The sequence below is a fragment of the Lepidothrix coronata genome, unplaced genomic scaffold (genome assembly GCF_001604755.1).
Source record: "Lepidothrix coronata isolate B3197 unplaced genomic scaffold, Lepidothrix_coronata-1.0 Scaffold398, whole genome shotgun sequence".
NCBI lineage: Eukaryota > Metazoa > Chordata > Aves > Passeriformes > Pipridae > Lepidothrix > Lepidothrix coronata.
Window position 1 is genome coordinate 80081 of NW_016690578.1, and position 17194 is coordinate 97274.

The 17194-nt window shown below is 59.9% G+C and overlaps 4 protein-coding genes across 5 annotated transcripts in view; 3 read left to right on the top strand and 1 right to left on the bottom strand.

Moving 5' to 3' along the window:
* Window positions 1-1928: 1928 nt before the first annotated feature.
* LOC108509745 lies at window positions 1929-3438 on the top strand. Of its 2 annotated transcripts, none has more exons than XM_017839312.1 (5): window positions 1929-1970; window positions 2069-2112; window positions 2352-2788; window positions 3157-3223; window positions 3325-3438. In XM_017839312.1, exons 1-5 carry the CDS (start codon window positions 1962-1964, stop codon window positions 3383-3385), a joined length of 618 nt encoding a protein of 205 aa, XP_017694801.1. In that variant the 5' UTR covers window positions 1929-1961; the 3' UTR covers window positions 3386-3438. The 2 variants fall into 2 exon arrangements, with proteins under 2 accessions (XP_017694801.1, XP_017694800.1); XM_017839311.1 differs by having other exon boundaries at window positions 1955-1970; window positions 2069-2157.
* A 1624-nt stretch (window positions 3439-5062) lies between these two features.
* On the top strand, window positions 5063-8415 carry LOC108509746 (histone H3-like centromeric protein A). Its single transcript, XM_017839313.1, has 4 exons — window positions 5063-5374; window positions 5871-5962; window positions 7164-7241; window positions 7795-8415. Exons 1-4 carry the CDS (start codon window positions 5293-5295, stop codon window positions 7927-7929), a joined length of 387 nt encoding a protein of 128 aa, XP_017694802.1. The 5' UTR covers window positions 5063-5292; the 3' UTR covers window positions 7930-8415.
* Window positions 8416-9196: 781 nt separating this feature from the next.
* LOC108509739 (toll-like receptor 13) lies at window positions 9197-15203 on the top strand. The gene is made up of 2 exons (XM_017839306.1): window positions 9197-9274; window positions 9923-15203. Exon 2 carries the CDS (start codon window positions 9945-9947, stop codon window positions 13206-13208), a length of 3264 nt encoding a protein of 1087 aa, XP_017694795.1. The 5' UTR covers window positions 9197-9274; window positions 9923-9944; the 3' UTR covers window positions 13209-15203.
* Window positions 13722-17194, bottom strand: part of LOC108509742 — a 24100-nt gene continuing 20627 nt past the window's right edge. Inside the window, exons 3-4 of the mRNA XM_017839309.1 lie at window positions 14238-14307; window positions 13722-13755 (exon numbers count right to left, since the gene is read on the bottom strand). Coding sequence (XP_017694798.1) covers window positions 13722-13755; window positions 14238-14307 — 104 coding nt within the window. The remainder of the gene's footprint in view (window positions 13756-14237; window positions 14308-17194) is intronic.

The following is a 17194-nucleotide window of genomic DNA, read 5'->3' on the forward strand; positions in this document are numbered from 1 at the left end:
ATTTGGGGCAAAATGGGGTTCAACAGCCAGGATAACCCTCTCCCCACCTTGTCCCACCCACCCACCCCAAATCCTTAATTTGGGTTCAAAAAGCTCAAAGAATCCCAATTTTGGGAATTAAGAGGGCAAAAAATCTGAACTTTGGAAAAAGTGGACAAAAAATCCTGATTTGGTGCACAAAAAGGGTGAAAAATGCCCAATTTGAACACAAAAAGGGCAAAAAATATAAAACTGGGGGGAAAGAATGTGAAAATCTGAATTTTGGACACAAAAAGGGGGAAAAAATTAGATTTGGGGGAGGAAAAATGGGCAAAAAAACCCAAAATTTGGGCACAGAAAGTGTTGAAAAATTCAAAATTTGGGATGAAAAAGGGGTTAAAAATATGAAACTTCCAGGGGGTGAAGGGGCAAAAGTCACTAAACTGAGGGGAAAAAAAGGAAAAACTCTGAAATATGAGCAGAAATTTCTGCACATCCCCAAAAATGAGGAAAAAGAGGGAAAAGCAGGGAATGAAGGCACTCACCGGCCCCTGAGCTCCCGAATTCCCGGGATCCTATGGACACGGCGTTTGGCCCCAAATCCATCTTTTATACCCAAACGGGTCTCGACTGGAGCCGCTTCCAGGGGCGGATTTGGGCCAAAACGTGGGGGTTTGGGCCAAAACCTGCAGATTTTGGCTGATTCGGCAGAATTTCGGGAATGGGGTGAGCCAAGGGGGAGTGACCCCGGAGTTCCAGAGAATTTGGGAAGTGGCAGCTGGATCCTGTCACTGAGGAGACGTCGGGAGGGGGGTAGGACTCCCAGGGTTGTCATGACAGGTGTGGGACCCTCAGGGATGTTGGGACAGGTGTGGGATGTCTTGAGACCTCCAGGGATCCTCACAGACCCCCCGAATTCCCAGAATCGCTGCCCTCCCAGAGTCCTCTGCCCCTGTGACCCCGGGGGGAGGGATGGACCCAAATACGGTTGTTTTTTACCCAAAATGAACGACCCGAGTCCCAGTGGGGATTTCCAGGGAACGGGAAATTCTGGCCCAAACCCTGGGCAGGACTGAGAAAAACCATCTGGAGTCGGGAGGGAAATCAGGCAATTAAAGGTGTTTCTCCTTAAAATGGAGACGGAAAAATGGGGAACCCCTGAACCCCACTGGGACCCCAAAAACTACTCAGGGACCTCCCAAATTCCCCCTGGAAGCCCTCACCCTCTGGACCCCTCAAACCCCTCCAGAAACCCCAAAGCCACACAGAGACCCCCAAAACCAGTCAGGGAAACCCAAACCACCCAGAGACCCCCAAAACCACCCGGGGACCCCCAGAGACCCTGAGGAACCCCTAGGCCCCCTGGACCCCCCAAATCTTCTCCGGGAACCCCAAACCCACAAGGTCCCTGGAGGTCTCTAGGAGAGTTCTACGGTTCCCCTGGAGGGGTCTGGGGGTCCAAGGGGAACCGGGCACGGAGGTTTTGGGGGTCCTTGGGAGGGTTTGGAGTTTCTAGAGGAGATTTGGGGGGTCCCTGTTGGGGACTGGGGGAGGCTAAGAGGCATAAATCCTCAGTGGGAGCCCCAAAGCCGCTCAGGGACCCCCAAATCCTCTGTGGGAGCCCCAGACGCCCTCAGGAGCCCCCCAAATCCTCTCTGGGAGCCCCAAAGCCGCTTAGGGATCCCCCCAAATCCTCTCTGCGAGCCCCAAACGCCCTCAGGAGCCCCCCATATCCTCTCTGGGAGCCTCAAAGCCCCTCGGGAGCCCCCTAAATCATCTCTGGGAGCCCCAAACGCCCTCGGGGAGCCCCCAAATCCTCTCTGGGAGCCCCAAACCCCCTCAGGGACACCCCAAACCTCTCCCGCCCCCCCCCCTTTCCCTTCTCCGGCCTCCCATTGCCCGCAGCGCCCGCCCGTCATCTCCTGCAGCCAATCAGCGCCCGAGAAGGGGCCGTTGGGGAGGGGCCTGGCGGAGCGCGGGCCATGGAGCGGGTGAGGGCTGAGGGGACCCCGGGGACCGGGGGGGATTTTGGGGGGTCCAGGGGGGAATTTTGGGGGTTCCCGCGTCACCCTCCACGGCTTCCCCCCAGGGACTCGGCCTGGAGCAGCGAGCGGAGCGACTGGTGCGAAGGAGGTGGGGGAGCGGCGCAGCCGCCAAGCGACTCCCGGACCTCCCAAGGTCCCCCTCAGTTCCCTGCTCTGCCCTCCCAAGAGCCCCTTGGGGACGCCCAACTGCCCCCCCCGACCCCAAGTACTTCCCCCCCGACCTCACAACCCCTCAAATGCCCCCGGGGTCCCCAAACCCCTCGCGGGGAGCGCGATGGGGGGGGGGTTGGTATTTGAAGGGTCCCAACCTGCCCTTCCCCCCCCCAGCCAGGTCCTACTCAGGCCACGCCCCCGTGGGCCAGAGGGGGCGGAACCTCTGCTCAGCTCCGCCCCCGCTGACCCCGCCCCCGTAGGCCCTGTCCCCGACGACCCCCTCATCCAGTGGCGTCTGAGGCGGCGCCGTGGGGAGGAGCTTGCGCTGGACACGTGCCCAGTGGGCGGGGCGACGCACTGGGAGTCACGTGAGCCCTCCGAGACCCCAAGCAGGGGCCGCTTCTGCACCTCCCACCGCCAGGGGCCGACCTCGTCCCGGCCCCACTCCCAGGAGTCCTTGCAGTGGGAACCATACCTGCGGTCACGTGATGCCACTGGAGCCCTGTGGGGGGCGCCATGTTGGGTGTCACGTGATCCTCAGGATGCTCTGCGGCCAATCAGGAGCAGCGTCCAGGATGCCCAGCAGGGGGCACCCTCACGGCAGGCACTGGGTGAGGGGAATTGGGGGACTGAGGAGGAATTGGGGGATCTGGGGGAGCACTTGGGGGGCCAGAGGGGTAATTGTGGGGCTGAGGGTTCACTTGTAGGGCTAGAGAGGGAATTGTGGGGCTGGGGGGTCACTTGTGGGGCTGGGGGGCAATTGTGGGGCTCAGAGTGATCAGTTACAGGGCCAAGGGGGCACTTGTGGGGCTGTGTGGGTGAACTGTGGGGCTGAGCGGGGGCACTTGTGGATTGAGAGGCACTTGGGGAGTTGAGGGGTCACTTATGGGTCTGGGGGGCAATTGTGGGGCTGGGGCACCCCTTACAGGGTGGGAGGGGTACAGTGGGGTGGGCCCCCCATGACCTCCGGCCCCCCCAGTTTGTCCCCAGGACCCTGTCCTGCGGCTGCTGCGGTGCCACCGCCGGGTCCTACGGGAACAGCTCTGGTATGCCCTCCCCAACCCCCCTTGATTTTGGGGGGGTCCTCCTCCCCCTACCCCTTCCCCACATCCCCCTGACCCCCTTTGCTCTCCCTTTTCCCCCCCAGGACTGTTGAGACCCTCCTGGAGCCCACCAGGTACCCCCCCCAACCTGGAGGGGGCCAATAAAGCAATGAAACCCCAAAGCTGCAGCTGCATGGACCCCAAAATCCCCTCCCCACCTTTGGGGTCACTCCAGAAGCCCCAAGAGTGTTGGCTCGGGGGCTGTTGGGGGTCTGGGGGGCCTATGAGGGTGTTTGGGGTGGGGTTCTGGGAGTCTGGTCATGAAGGAGTTTTTTGGGGAGGGATTCTGAGGGTGTTGGGGGAGGGTCTGAAGGGGGTTTGAGGGTCCCTGGGGCATTAGCAGGGGGCTGTAACTGGCCATGGGGTGTTTTGGGGAGCCCAGGATGGGCTTGGGGGCCCTGGGGGTTTATCGGGGGAAGGGCCTCACCTGGCTCCTCCACCTTCACCTTCACGGCCAACATGGGGTGGGGGGACACCAAAACGCCCCCATCCCTGGGGGAGGGGTGAATGAGGGGTGCCCCAAATTGCCCACAGAACACACCCCACACCCCCCACACACACCCCCCCGCTCCCTCCAAACTGCCGCCTCCCATTGGCTGCTGCGCCCGCCCATCAACACTGCCAACCAATCAGCACCTGAGAATGTGTGGTTGGGGTGGCGCCTTTGGCTGAGTCACTTCACTTCCTGGACTACAACTCCTGTCATGCGGCCCTGTTAGAGACAGGGTTGTCCCTGAGTGCCCCCCAAACAGCGCCCAAATTCCCTCCCCTAATGCCCAAGGGGCCCCAGGCATCGCAGTGATGATGATGATGATGGAGGGAAAGCCATCCCATCGCAGCTCCAGGAACAGTTCAGCCTTTAATTAAAACTTCAATTAAAACTGCAATTGCTGCTGTGGGGGGAGGAGGAGGCCCAGGTCCACATTCCATGGGGGCTGTCCCGAAGGAACTGCTTCAGATCTCTTTCCATGGTCCATTTCCTGCCAGGCACTGGCAGGCACTGGGAACTCCTGGGCCCATGCTGGGAGCCCAAAAGGGACACACTGGGAGCAACTGGTATCAACTGGAAGATACTGGAACCATACTGGATGTACTGGGACCACAACTGGAGCAACTAGGATCATACTGAGAGCAACTGAAACCATGCTGGGTTCATACTGGGAGTGTCTGGAACCACACTGGGGGCAACTGGTACCATACTGGGACTGACTTGGACTGATGGGGATCATACTGGGAGTGACTGAGATTATATTGGGATCATTCTAGTAGTGACAGGAATTGACTGGGACCACTGTAATTGTGACTGGGATCAGCTGGGATCATACTGACTCACACTGGGACTGACTGGAAGTCACTAGGATCATATTGGGGTTACTGGGATTCTGAAAGTGACTGGGATCACAACGGTAACATTCTGGTAGGGATAGGAATTGACTGGGACCATTGTGGGTGTGACTGGGATCATACTGGGAGTGACTGAAACCATACTGGGATTGTATTGGGAGTGACTGGGGTCATACTGGACTCACACTGGGAGTGACTGGAAATCACTAGGATCATATTGGGGTGACTGGAATCAATCTGGGAGCGACAGGGATCACACCGAGACCATATGGGGACCGTAGTAGGATCGCCGCCGCGCTGGGTGCCGCGGGGCGTGGCCACTGTAGATTTATGCTAACGACTCCGCGGCCGCCGCTGCACCATCGAGTCGCGGCCTCCGGGCGGGGCGGAGCGGTTGCGGGCCGCGATTGGCGGGGGCGGTGCGTACGGAAGTGACGTTAGAGCGGCGCAGAGCGGCGGGAGGTTTGAACGGCGGCGGGTCCGGGGGGGGTTCGGGAGTGACGTCACGGCGGTGAACAGGGGGGAAGCACACCCGGGAAGGGCGAGGGGGGGGTCTCACCGGCTGCCTGGACCTGCCCTGACCTCCCTCCCCGGTTTCCCCGGGTCCTCTCCAGCGTCTCCCTGACTCCCGGACCCCGCACCGAGCCCGCGGTGGGTGTGGCCTCGCCATGCCCCGCCCCAAGCCCACCCCCCGGCGGCGTCGCCCCCCTCCAGCCCCGCCATCGCCCCCCCCGCGCCGGCGGGTACGGAGTGAGTGTGGGGGGATACCCCTATGGACACCCCTATAAACCCCCCTAGAGCCCACCATACCCCCTATGGACCCCATATGGACCTCCTATAGCCCCCATATCCCCTGTTCCTACAGACCCCCATAAATTCCCTATAGCCCCTATACCCTGTCCCCTATAGCCCCCCATACTTGCTGTCCCCTAAAGCCCCTCATAGATCCCCTATAGCCCCCCCATACCAGCCATCCCCTGTAGCCCCCTATAGATCCCTCGTACCCCCATGTCCACCCAGGCCCTATAGAAATCCCTTATACCCCTTATAGCCCCCTGTACTCCCCCATAGCTCCTCACTGTCCCTCTCACCCCTGCAGCCCCCCATAGATTCCCTGTAGCCTCCTGTGTCTCCCCAGGCCCTATAGATCCCCTAAAGTCCCCTATACCCCTCCTGTGCCTCCCAGGCTCTATAGATCTCCTATAGATTCCCTATAGCCCCCATACCTCCCTTTGTCCTCCTCTAGGGTTCCGCCCGGGCCAGCGGGCACTGCAGGAAATCCGCCGCTACCAGAGCAGCACCCGCCTGCTGCTGCGGCCTCTGCCCTTCTCACGGCTGGTGAGACCCAAAACCAACCCCTGGGAACCCCCCAAACCCCAACACCCACCCTGGGACCCCCAAACTGACCCCCAAACACACCCTGGGACCTCCAAAACCACCCCTGGGCACCTGCCTGCTGCTTAGGCCTGGGCCCTTCTCACAGCTGGTGAGACCCCCAACTGACCCCAAAACTGACCCCCAAACCCAACACCCACTCCTGCACTTCAAACCAACCCCTGCACCCCCCAACCAATCCCTGGGACCCCCAAACCAACCCTTGCCCTCCAACACCCACCCCTGGCCCCCCGCCTGCTGCTGTGGCCCGGGTCCTTCACCTTCCTGGCGAGACCCCAAAACCCACCCTGGGACCCCCAAACTGACCCCAGACACACCCTGGGACCTCTAAACCCACCCATGGGCACCTGCCTGCTGCTGCAGCCTGGCCCCTTTGCCCACCTGGTGAGACCCCAAAAAACCGACCCCAAAAGCCCAACACCACCCTGGGGCCCCCAAACCAACCTCTAGGACCCCCAAGCCCCCCTCAGAACCCCCTCAAACTCCTCGGGGACCTTGCTGGGACCCTCCAGCCCCTCTCAGAACCTCCCAAATCCACCCTGGGACTCCCCAAGCACTCCCTGAGACCCCTAAGTCCACCCTCAAATCTCCCGACACCCCAAATCCTCCCTGGGCCCCCCTCAAGAACCCCCGGGACCCCTCAAACAATCCCCAGGATCCCTTCAAATCCAACCCAAATTCCCCCTGGGGTCCCCCCAAATCCAACCTAGAACCCTCCAACCTGCCCTGGGACCCACTCAAACTCCCTCTGGGACCCCCCAGATCCACACTGGGACCCCCCCAAAGTGTCACTGTGTACCCCGATCCCCCTCTTGGGATGTTCTCAGGGTGGTGTCCCCATGTTCCTGTGCCTGGGGTATCCCCAGGGTGTCCCCCTCATGATGTCCCCGTGACCTCACTCCCCAGGGCATCCCCAAGATATCCCCAGAACGTCCGTGTCCCTGGGGTGTCCCCAGAGTGTATCCAGGGTGACAACCAGGGAGTCCCAGGATGTCCCCAGGGTGGTAGCCCCAGCCCAAGGTGTCCCCATATCCCCCTCATATTGTCCCACTGTCCCCCCACTCCCCATGTCCCCTGCTGTCCCCACGTTGCCCCCATGTCCCTGTGTCCCCTGAGCTGTCCCCGTGTCCCCCCCCCGTCCCAGGTGCGGGAGCTGTGCCTGCTTTTCACCCGGGGGGTCGATTATCGCTGGCAGCGCCTGGCCCTGCTGGCCCTGCAGGAGGTGGGGGGGCCCGGGGGGCTGGGGGGTCCTGTGGGAGCTCAAGGGGGGCCCGGGGGGCTGGGGTGGAGGGTCCCAGAGGGTCTGAAGGGGTCCCATGGGTGCTAGAGGGTTCCCATGAGGGTGGGAGGGTCCTATGGGTACGGGGGGGGCCTTGGGGGCTGAGGAGTCCAGGAACGTCTCTGGGTGCTGAGGGGGGCTGGATGGGGCCTGTGGGAGCTGAAAGGTTTGGTGAGGGGGTCTCATGGGAGCTGAGGGGGAGAGTCTTAGAGGGTCCCCATGGATGTGAGGGGGTCTCAGGGGGGCTGAGGGGGTTCTATGGGTTCTGGAGTAGGGGACCATGGATGTTTAGAACCTATGGGTGCTGGGGGGGGGCTGTCAGGGCACAAGGGGACCCCTCACCCATTTAGGGCCACAGGGTGTTTTATTTCCCCCAGTCCCCTGTGGGTGGGTTTGGAGAGGGTGTCTGGGGGTTTTGGGGGTTGCTGCCTCCTGGGGATGACTGAGGGAAATCGGGGGGGGGTTGGGGGCTCCCCCTGATTTTTTTGGGGTGCAGGCAGCAGAGGCCTTCATCGTGAGACTGCTGGAAGATGCGTACCTGTGCTCGCTGCACGCCCGCAGGGTCACCCTGTTCCCCAAGGACCTGCAGCTGGTTCGGCGCCTGCGAGGGCCCGAGTGGGGGGGCATCTGAATGGGGACCCCCACCCTGCACTGGTACCCACCCCTCAGCACCGCCAGCCTGGGGGGGGAGAGCCTCACACCGCTGATCTTACTGGGGGCTCCTATGGGACCATTGTGCTGAGACACTGTCCCACCCCATGGGGGCCTCCCACACTGGGATCCCCCTGAGTATACCCCCAGGACCCACCCCCAGGGGATCTTGCAGCCCAGAGCCCCCTCTCCAAGGGTCGTCCCCATGGGACATGACACCCCAATCCTGACACCCCAGTCTTGTTTGGTATCCCCCGCACAGACCCCTCACCCTGGGACCCCTCCCCAGCCCCCCCATGGGACCCCCACCCCGGGAACCCAAACAACCCTCCCAGGGTCCCAGCCCAGGGTGGGGTCCCCTTCTTGACTCTAGCATCCCTCAGATTATTGGAGACCCCTGTCCATGACCCCCCACTTTGGGAATCCCTCCAGGTCTGCTACACCCCAATAAATGTCTGTGACCCTCCAAGTGCTGCCGGATAAAGGGAAAGAAATGGGGGGCGGGAGGGGGAGGGCTCTGGGGAGATTGGGTTGGGGAACACCTGGGGAGGGGAGATCTGGGGGGGGCAGGTGCCACCATGGGGGCTCTGGAGAGATTGGGATGGGGGACACCGGCGGGGGGGTGCGAGGACAGGAGTGTCTCAGTGTTTAAGGGGTTCCTTTTATAGTGGTGGGGGCTGTGTACGGGGAGGGATTGTGGGGGCGGGGCTTAGGGGTTCACTTTATGGGCAGGGTCAGTTCTTCAGGGGGTGGGGCATAGGCTTGGAAACAAGACCCTCAAACCTCAGGGACCCCTAAAAGCACCCCAGGGACACACCTGGCACCCCAGGAACCCCCCCTTGCACCTCCGGGATCCCCATCACAGGGTGGGGACCAGGGACCCCTAAACACACCTCAGGGATCCCTACTGAAACCCCAGGGCCCCCCCCTGCACTTCCAGATCCCTGAACCCCCAGACCCCAATGCACCCCAATGTCTGTAGCCTAAGAGACACCCCAGACCCCAATAGCCCCCCTAGACCTCCGTAACCCCCCCAGACTGCAATACACCCCCCCATCCAATGCCCCCCAGCACCCTTATAACCCCCCCAGAACCCAGTATCCCAGACTCTGACACACCCCAATCCCTGCAGCCCCCTAGGGTCCCCCCAGCCCCCTATAACCCTCCAGATCCCAATATGCCCACAGACTTTGAGGTACACCAGTCCCTGCAGCCCCTCTGACCCCTCCATAGCCCCCCCAGCTACCCAAATTCACCAGTACAACCCAGTACAGCCCACTGGAGACCAGTATAACTCAGTACTTCCCCCGAGGAACCAAAACCAGGTGGGTCGGTTTGGGGGGTGGGGTGGGGGAAGAGGAATCAAGAGCAGGCGGGGGGGAGCAGGAATTAAGGGGGGGAGAAGGGCACGGGACTGGGGGTCCCAGGGACCCCTCCAGGGGGCTCACCAGGAGGGGGGTGACCCAGCTGTGCTTCCCCCCAGCCTCTTTGGGGACACCCAAATCCATCTGGGCACGGGCTACCTCTGGTCACGTCACAGGGGGGGCGGGGGAGAGGGAAGCAGTGACACAAAACAATACCTAAAACTTCCCTTTTCTGCCCCAAAATCGCTTGAGGCTGAGGCGGCAGCACGGTGGGATCCCGCCAGGGGGGAGATGGGGGCCCCCAAAATCCCTGGGGACTGGGGGACAGGGGGGTCCCTAGAGTGTGGATGAGGGGTCCCTGGGGTGCTGGGGGGGCGCTCCCAGGGTGCATGGGGGGCTCCCTGGAGTCTGTGGGGGGGGGTCCCTGGGATGGTGTGTGGGAGAGGCCCTGAGCCCTGAGGGTGGTCCCTAAAGTATAAGGGGGATTCTCTGGGGTTGGTATGTGGGAGAGTCCCTGAGCCCCAAGGGAGGTCCCTGGGCTTTAAAGGGGGTCCCTGGGTTGCTGAAGACATCCCTCACTCCTTTCTCTCCCTCTCTCCTGCCTCTCAGGATCCCCCCAGGACAGGGCAGGATGTACGCCCCACTGCTGGTGACACTGGTGACACTGGTGACAGTGCCCACGGGCGTCTCTCCCTACGGCTTCCGCAACTGCATCCAGGCTCCGTGGGACCCGGGGCTGTTCCGCTGCGTCCAGCGCTTCCTGACCACCGTGGGGGCTGCCGTGGGTGACCTCCCCCCCAACACCACCTCCCTCAACCTCTCGGTCAACACCCTGCACCAGGTGCCCCCTGATGCCTTTGCCCACCTCCCGCGGCTCCGCACCCTCGACCTGACCCACAACCGGCTGGAGTTGCTAGCCCGGGGGGCTTTCCGGGGGCTGCTGGCACTGGCCCAGCTGGACCTGGCCCACAACCACCTGTCAGTGCTGCCCACGGGGGTCTTCACCGGGCTGGGCAACCTGAGCACGCTGCGGCTGGACCACAACCCGCTGCTCGCTGTGGCCCCGGGGGCCCTGCGGGCGCTGCCCATACTGGCCACACTGCGGTTGCGGGGGGGCCGGTTGAGTGCCCTGGGCCCCGTGGCCATGGCCGTGGGGCACCTTCCCCGCCTGGATCTGCTCGACCTGTGTGGCAACACCCTGTCAGCACTGGCACCAGGGCTGCCACCTACACTGAGGGTCCTGCTGCTCTGCAACAACTCCCTGGGGACTCTGTCAGGGGCGGCCCCAGAGGTGCTGCCCGAGGGGCTGCGGGTGCTCGACCTGTCCTACAACAACATCTCGGACCCAGCACCCCTCGGCCGGCTGCGCCTGCACAACCTGACACGGCTGCACCTGGCTGGGAACCCACTGGACGTGACACGGCTGCTGAGGGTGGTACCCCCGCGCTGCGTGGACGTGTCAGGCCTGCAGGTGGGCGCGGGGGGCTTGACCGAGCTGTGCCAGCACCTTGTGGGGCCGTGGCTGCAGCGGCTGCAGCTGCGGCACACGGGGCTGGCAGCAATGCCTGCCAATGCACTGGCTGACTGCCCAGTGCTGGGTGCCCTGGACATATCTGGCAACCGGCTGCAGAGTTTGGGCTGCGTGGAGCAGCTGCTGGGCCTGGCACAGCGCGCGGCGCTGGGTGAGCTGGTGGCCGAGCACAACCTGCTGCGGTGGCTGCCGTCGTGCCACAGGGCCCCAGTGCTGCGGCGGCTCCACAACGTGTCCCTGCGCTTCAACCGCATCCTGGTGGTCGGTCCCCGTGCCTTCGCCAACACTCCGGCACTGCGGCGGCTGCGGCTGGATGTGAACGGGCTGGCGCGGCTGGACCGTGCGGCGCTGTGGGGACTCCACGACCTGCGGCACCTGCGACTCGACAACAACCTGCTCACCGACCTCCTGCCTGGCTCCTTTGCCGACCTGCACCGGCTGCGTGATCTCAACCTGCGCAACAACCGCGTGGCTGTGCTCTTCCCCGGTGCCTTCAGGGGGCTCAACCGCCTGCAGACCCTTGACCTGGGTGGCAACAACCTGCGACACTTGGCGGCCGCTGCGCTCCAGGGGCTACCCCAGCTGTGCCGGCTCTACCTGGACCGCAACCGGCTGCTGGAGGTGAGCGAGGCGGCGTTCCGGCCAGTGCAGACCACGCTGGGCGTGCTGGACCTGCGTGCCAACGCGCTGCGCTACCTGAGCCGGCGCCCGCGGCAGCCGCCACCCTTCCGCCACCTGCACCGGCTCTATGACCTGAAGCTGCAGGCACAGCAGCCGTACGGGCTGCGCGTGGTCCCACATCACTTCTTCCAGGGCTTGGGTGCCCTGCGCTCACTGTACCTGTCACAGAACGCACTCTCGGCTGTGCCTGCCGACGCCTTCGATGACCTGGCGCAGCTACAGTACCTGACGCTGGCCGACGGCAGTGGTGGGATGGGTGCCCTGCCTGCTGGCATCTTCAAGAACCTGAGCCGCCTGCGCAGTCTGGACCTGGAGAGCGCAGGGCTGCGTGGGCTCGGCCCCGAGGTCTTTGGCAATCTGACGCAACTGGAGGAGCTGCGCCTGGCCAAGAACGAGCTGCGTGGGCTGGACACGGCGCTTACCACACGCCTGCCCGCCCTGCGCTACCTAGACCTGCGCAAGTGCCCGCTGAGCTGCAGCTGCGCCAACGTCTGGCTGCCGGCCTGGCTGGCACAGGGACCTGTGCAGGTGGTCTACCTGTACAACTACACCTGTGGCGAGGCGGGCGGGGCCCCAGCATACCTGCACAGCTTTGACACACGTGTGTGCTACCTGGACATGGGGCGATACCTGTTTGCAGGGACAGCACCGGCCGTGCTGCTGCTGCTGGCGCTGCCACTGCTGCACCACCGCGGGTACTGGCGGCTGCGCTACCACCTGTACCTGCTGCGGGCGTGGGCGCGTGGGCGCTGGCGGCGGGAGCGGCGCCGCTACGCCTATGACACCTTCGTGTCCTACAACTCCGCGGATGAGCGCTGGGTGCTGGAGGAGCTGGTGCCCGAGCTTGAGCACGGGGCCCTGCGGCTCTGCCTCCACCACCGCGACTTCCGCCCCGGCCGCGCCATTGTGGACAACATCGTGGATGCCGTGTACAACAGCCGGCGCACGGTGTGCGTGGTGAGCCGCGGGTACTTGCGCAGTGAGTGGTGCTCGCTGGAGATCCAGCTCGCCAGCTACCGCCTCTTCGACGAGCTGCGTGATGTCCTTGTGCTCGTCTTCCTCGAGGACATCCCTGAGGCTGAGCTCTCAGCCTTCCACCGCATGCGCCGTGTGCTGCTGCGCCGCACCCACCTGCGCTGGCCCAGTGAGCCTCTCGCCCGGCCTCTCTTCTGGGCCAAGCTCAGGGGTGCCCTGAGTGGTGGGGATGAGGAGGAGGAGGACAGGGAGAGGGAGAGAGGCACAACGGGGATCCCCAGGGAGGTTCCCCCTCAGAACAGCAGCTTTCTGCCCCCAGTTCTCTCTGGGGAATGTGCCCTGAGCAGTGAGGAGAAAGAGGATGAGGAGGGGGTGGTCAGGGACGAAGGCTGTCCTGACATGACTGGGATCCCTGGGGAGAATCCCCCTCAGAAAAACAGTTTTGTGCCCCAAAATCACTGGGTTTCCTCTGGGGAATGTGCCCTGGGCAGTGAGGAGGAGGAGGACATGGAGAGAGGGGAGAAAGAGGAAGGATGTCCTGGCATGAACAGGACCCCCAGGGAGGCTCCCCCTCAGAAAAGCAATTTTCTGCCCCCAGCTCACTGTTTTTTCTCTGGGGAATGTGCCCTACACAGGAAGGATGATGGCAAGGAGGGGGAGTGGGAGGAGGAGGCGGAAAGCTCCAAGGTAAGAGAGCAGCTGCCCTAGAGTAGCCTCACCCTGGTGCAACCATGACCCCCAGGGACATTCCCCATTAAAAAAAATGACTTTTCGCCCCCAAATCCCTGTTTTTCCAGTGGGAAATGTACCCTGTGCAGTGGGGACAATGGTGAGGAGGAGGAGGAGAGGGAGGCAAGCTGGACATCAATGCCCCCAACCCCAGCAGCTCCAGAGACCCTGGAGAATGGTCCTTCCCGGAGCCTCTGGCAGAAAGTACCTTGGGAGACTCGAGGATGATCTCTAGCATTCTGGAGTTTGGGGATACAAAGGATCCAAGGCCTGTTACACCCCCTCTGGAAGAAGAGATCCTGGCAGCTTCTGAAGGGGTTCGAGCTGCTTCAGAAGTGATTGGCACTGAAGCACAGCTCTTCCTGGCACCCCGACTGCCAGTGCTGGGCTGGATGTTGAAAGGGAAAGTCCCTTCCACCCATCATGCCAATGATGCCACGTGGAGTCAGTGTATGGCTCTGATCACACAGCAAGATCACACAGAAATCCCAGTTACTCAGGGATCTTGGAAGTTGTCACAAACTGGCTTGAAGGTGAAAATTTCAGACTATCATCATCAGAGGAGGAGGAGCCACATGCTGAGGAGGCCCCACCATATTATCAGCTCCCAGAAAATGAAAAGCGGCACGCTCTCTTCACTGACGGTTCCTGACATGTTGTAGGGACAACAGGTGGATTGAGATGCTAAGATTAAAGTGTCTCGGGTGGATCTGGACTGGCAACACTAGAATGAATTATTTCTGGCTCAGTGGGCCCAGGACGCCTCAGGTCATCAGGAAGAGATGGAACATTGGCTCATGATGGAGGGGTGGATTTAACCATAGACACCATGTCCTGGGTTATTCATGACTGTGAAACGTGCTGAGAACAAGAAGGACAAGCAGGTGAAGTCTCTGTGGGATGGGGGATGATGGTGGAAATACAGATATGGGGAGGCCTGGCAGATGGATCACATCATACCCTGTGTTTACAATGGTGGGAACAAGCCCTGGACAGCTGGACACACACCCTGTGCTCACACCACTGCCTGGAAGAAGGTCCTGGGCCTGGAAAAGCGAGTCCTGTAGGAACATGGCCCCTAGAAAGAATTGAGAATTTCAAAAACAGCCTCATGGACCCCTGGGCCAGACAGCTCAGGATGGAGTGGGTGTATCATATTCCCCATCATGCACCAGCCACTGGGAAAGTTGAATAGAACAATGCACCATTCAAAACCACCTTGAAAGCATTGGGTGGTAGGACCTTGAAACATTGGGATCTCCATTTAGCCAAGGCTACCTGATCAGTTCACACCCGAGGCTCCACCAACTGAGCTGGCCCTGCCCATCAGAACCTCCCTGTACCATCGGAGGGGATAAAGTCCCCATGGTGCACGTGAGGAACATGTGAGGGAAGACAGTTTGGATCAGTCCTGCCTCAAACAAAGGCAAACTCAACTGTGGGATTGTTTTTGCTCAAGGATCTGGGGGCACTTGCTGGGTGACGCAGAGGGACAGGGAAACACGGTGTGTACCTCAAGGGGATTTGGTTTGGGGTGAGAACAGTCTGAGATGTTCAATTGTATAATACTGGTTGCTGAATGACACTGCCACTGGATCCCAGAACTCCCATGGACAATGAGGATGGACTGCTCCAGATACACCAGTCGTGAGCTCCCGATGCAGCTTGAAACCAGCCCACAGCACCCCAGCTCTGCCCTGGGAGACATCCAGGGTGGATAGAACCCACAGTCATGGACTAAATGAACTCAACAGACACCTCGGAGGGACAGCATTAACTGGGGAAGTGATTCCTGTGCTTGTGTGTGTGTATATATATATATATATATATATATCACTCGCCTCTCTCGTACTCTCTGTTATTAATATTGTTGCTGTTGCTGTTCCTTTTCTCATCTTGCAGTTTCCAGTAAACAGTTCTTATCTCAACCTGTGATCTTCACCTTTTGTGCTTCCAATTCTCCTCTCCAGTGTGATTTGGAGAGTCTATGGGAACAATAATATGGAGAGTCTATGGGCAGTTCCATCCCTAAAGCACAACACAAAGCCCCCCATGGCCTGGACATGTGCTAGCAGCCCTGCAGGAGGAACCTCATCCTCTGGACAAGGTAGATATTCCCAGGAATTTCAGGAGGTAGAGCAAAACAAGGCTTGTTTTCAAGGAGCTGGTCAAAGTCCTCATCTCTTTTACTTTTGAGGGGGGAGGTAGAGGCCTGGTTTGTGTGTAAAATCTCTCTGTGGATGCTGACATTTACTGAGCCACATGGTGTGAGCTCAGAGCTGGCCCTGCTTGGAGCTGGACATTGGACTGCAGAGCACTGAGCTCCCTTCCCTCCTGAACTCTCCTATGAACTTCCTGACTGGACAGTCCACCTGCCTGTCAGGTGTGCCCTGAATGGCATCCCAAGGCAAAGGAATGCTCCTCCCAATTTAATGCCATGAACAAACATGGTGAGAGTTGTGTCCTCTGAGCCATGATAGAGGTGCTGAACTGCCAAGGTCTCAGCAGAGTCCCCTGTGCTGCCCCACAATGCCCCAGTATGTCCCAGTGGACACTAGGGAGGGTGCGACCCCTTCACTTCTGCTCTCAGCATCATCATCCAGCTGCCTTTTCTGCCCAGCTCTTTGTCTGCCCACCCAGGCTGTGATGGCCTCTCTTGGGTAAAAGAATACTGAGGGAGACCAGACCAAAAGTCTTGCTGGAGCTGAGATAAAAAACATCCCTCTCAAGAAACCTCTGCCTTTTAAACTGGGTGAGGAATTGGCTGGATGGAGCAGCCAGAGAGGTGGTCAATGGTCTATTAATTGCAGTGGAAAGGAGGTATGTAGCTACTTGTGTTATTCTCTATAAAACTATAAATATATCACTTCAGAAAATACATAAGAAGGAAAAAGAAGGAAAGGACAAGGATAGGTAGTGGAGAAGAAAGATCTCACCCCCCATGGATCCAGCAATGAGACCTGATTGTTTCAATTTCTATGGTCAAAGGGATACTTGAGGTCTTGATCCTTTGGTGTTGGGGGCCCATGAAACAAAGAGTTCAGTGTGTCAATAATGCATGCTCAGGTTCACATGGGAACACCCAGGTACTCCCCCATGGAGGAATTCCATTCTTCCAAAAGCATGACAATTCAGGTCCTAGAAATGCGAATTCTTTCTCTTTTATGGAAATTTGGGAATTAGGATTAAAATGCCAGCATGGTTTATGTAGGTATTTGGAGAGCTGTGGAAAGGAGTTGTGGGTATTAGAATCAAAGAATCATGTAATGGTCTGTTTTGGAAAGGACCTAAAAGACCAGCTCACGCATCACCCCTACCATGGGCAGGGACAACTTTTAAAGTTTCAGGTTGCACAAAGCTCCTAACCTTGGACACTTCCAGGCAGGGGGAAACCACTTATCTGGGAAAACAGTTACGGTTTTGTGCCACTCTCATCATAAGTCATTTCCTCCTCATATCCAGTTGAAGTCTACCCTCATTCATTTTAAAGCCATTGCCTTGTACTCATTTGCTCTGTGAGTACAAGACTTGGGAAAAAAATTTCACTCCATCCTTCCTGGACTAAGCACACAATGTTTCCATCTGCAAAAACCTTGGAGAGGACCCAGAAATCTCTCATGTGGGGTTTGGAAGCCTCAGGCGCAGGACAAATACATGGAGGCTGAGGGTACTGGACTCGATGTGGAGAATTGAAGACAGTGCAGGAGTAGCCTGAGAGGGCTTGAAGGGCAGATTCAGAGATGGTGAGTTTTCCTTCTTAGTGGAAATGAGGATGAGAAAGAAACAATGCCACCAAGGGCAGCTGGTGAGGCCCAGACTGGACATGAGGAAAAAGGAATTTCACTCCCAAGGCAGTGCTGTGCTGCAACACATCACCCAGAAGGAGTCTGGATGAGCCCAAGGCTTTGTGTGTCCAGGAAGAGCCAGGGAGGACGCAGAGATGTCAGTGCAGGAAGGTGCCAGCC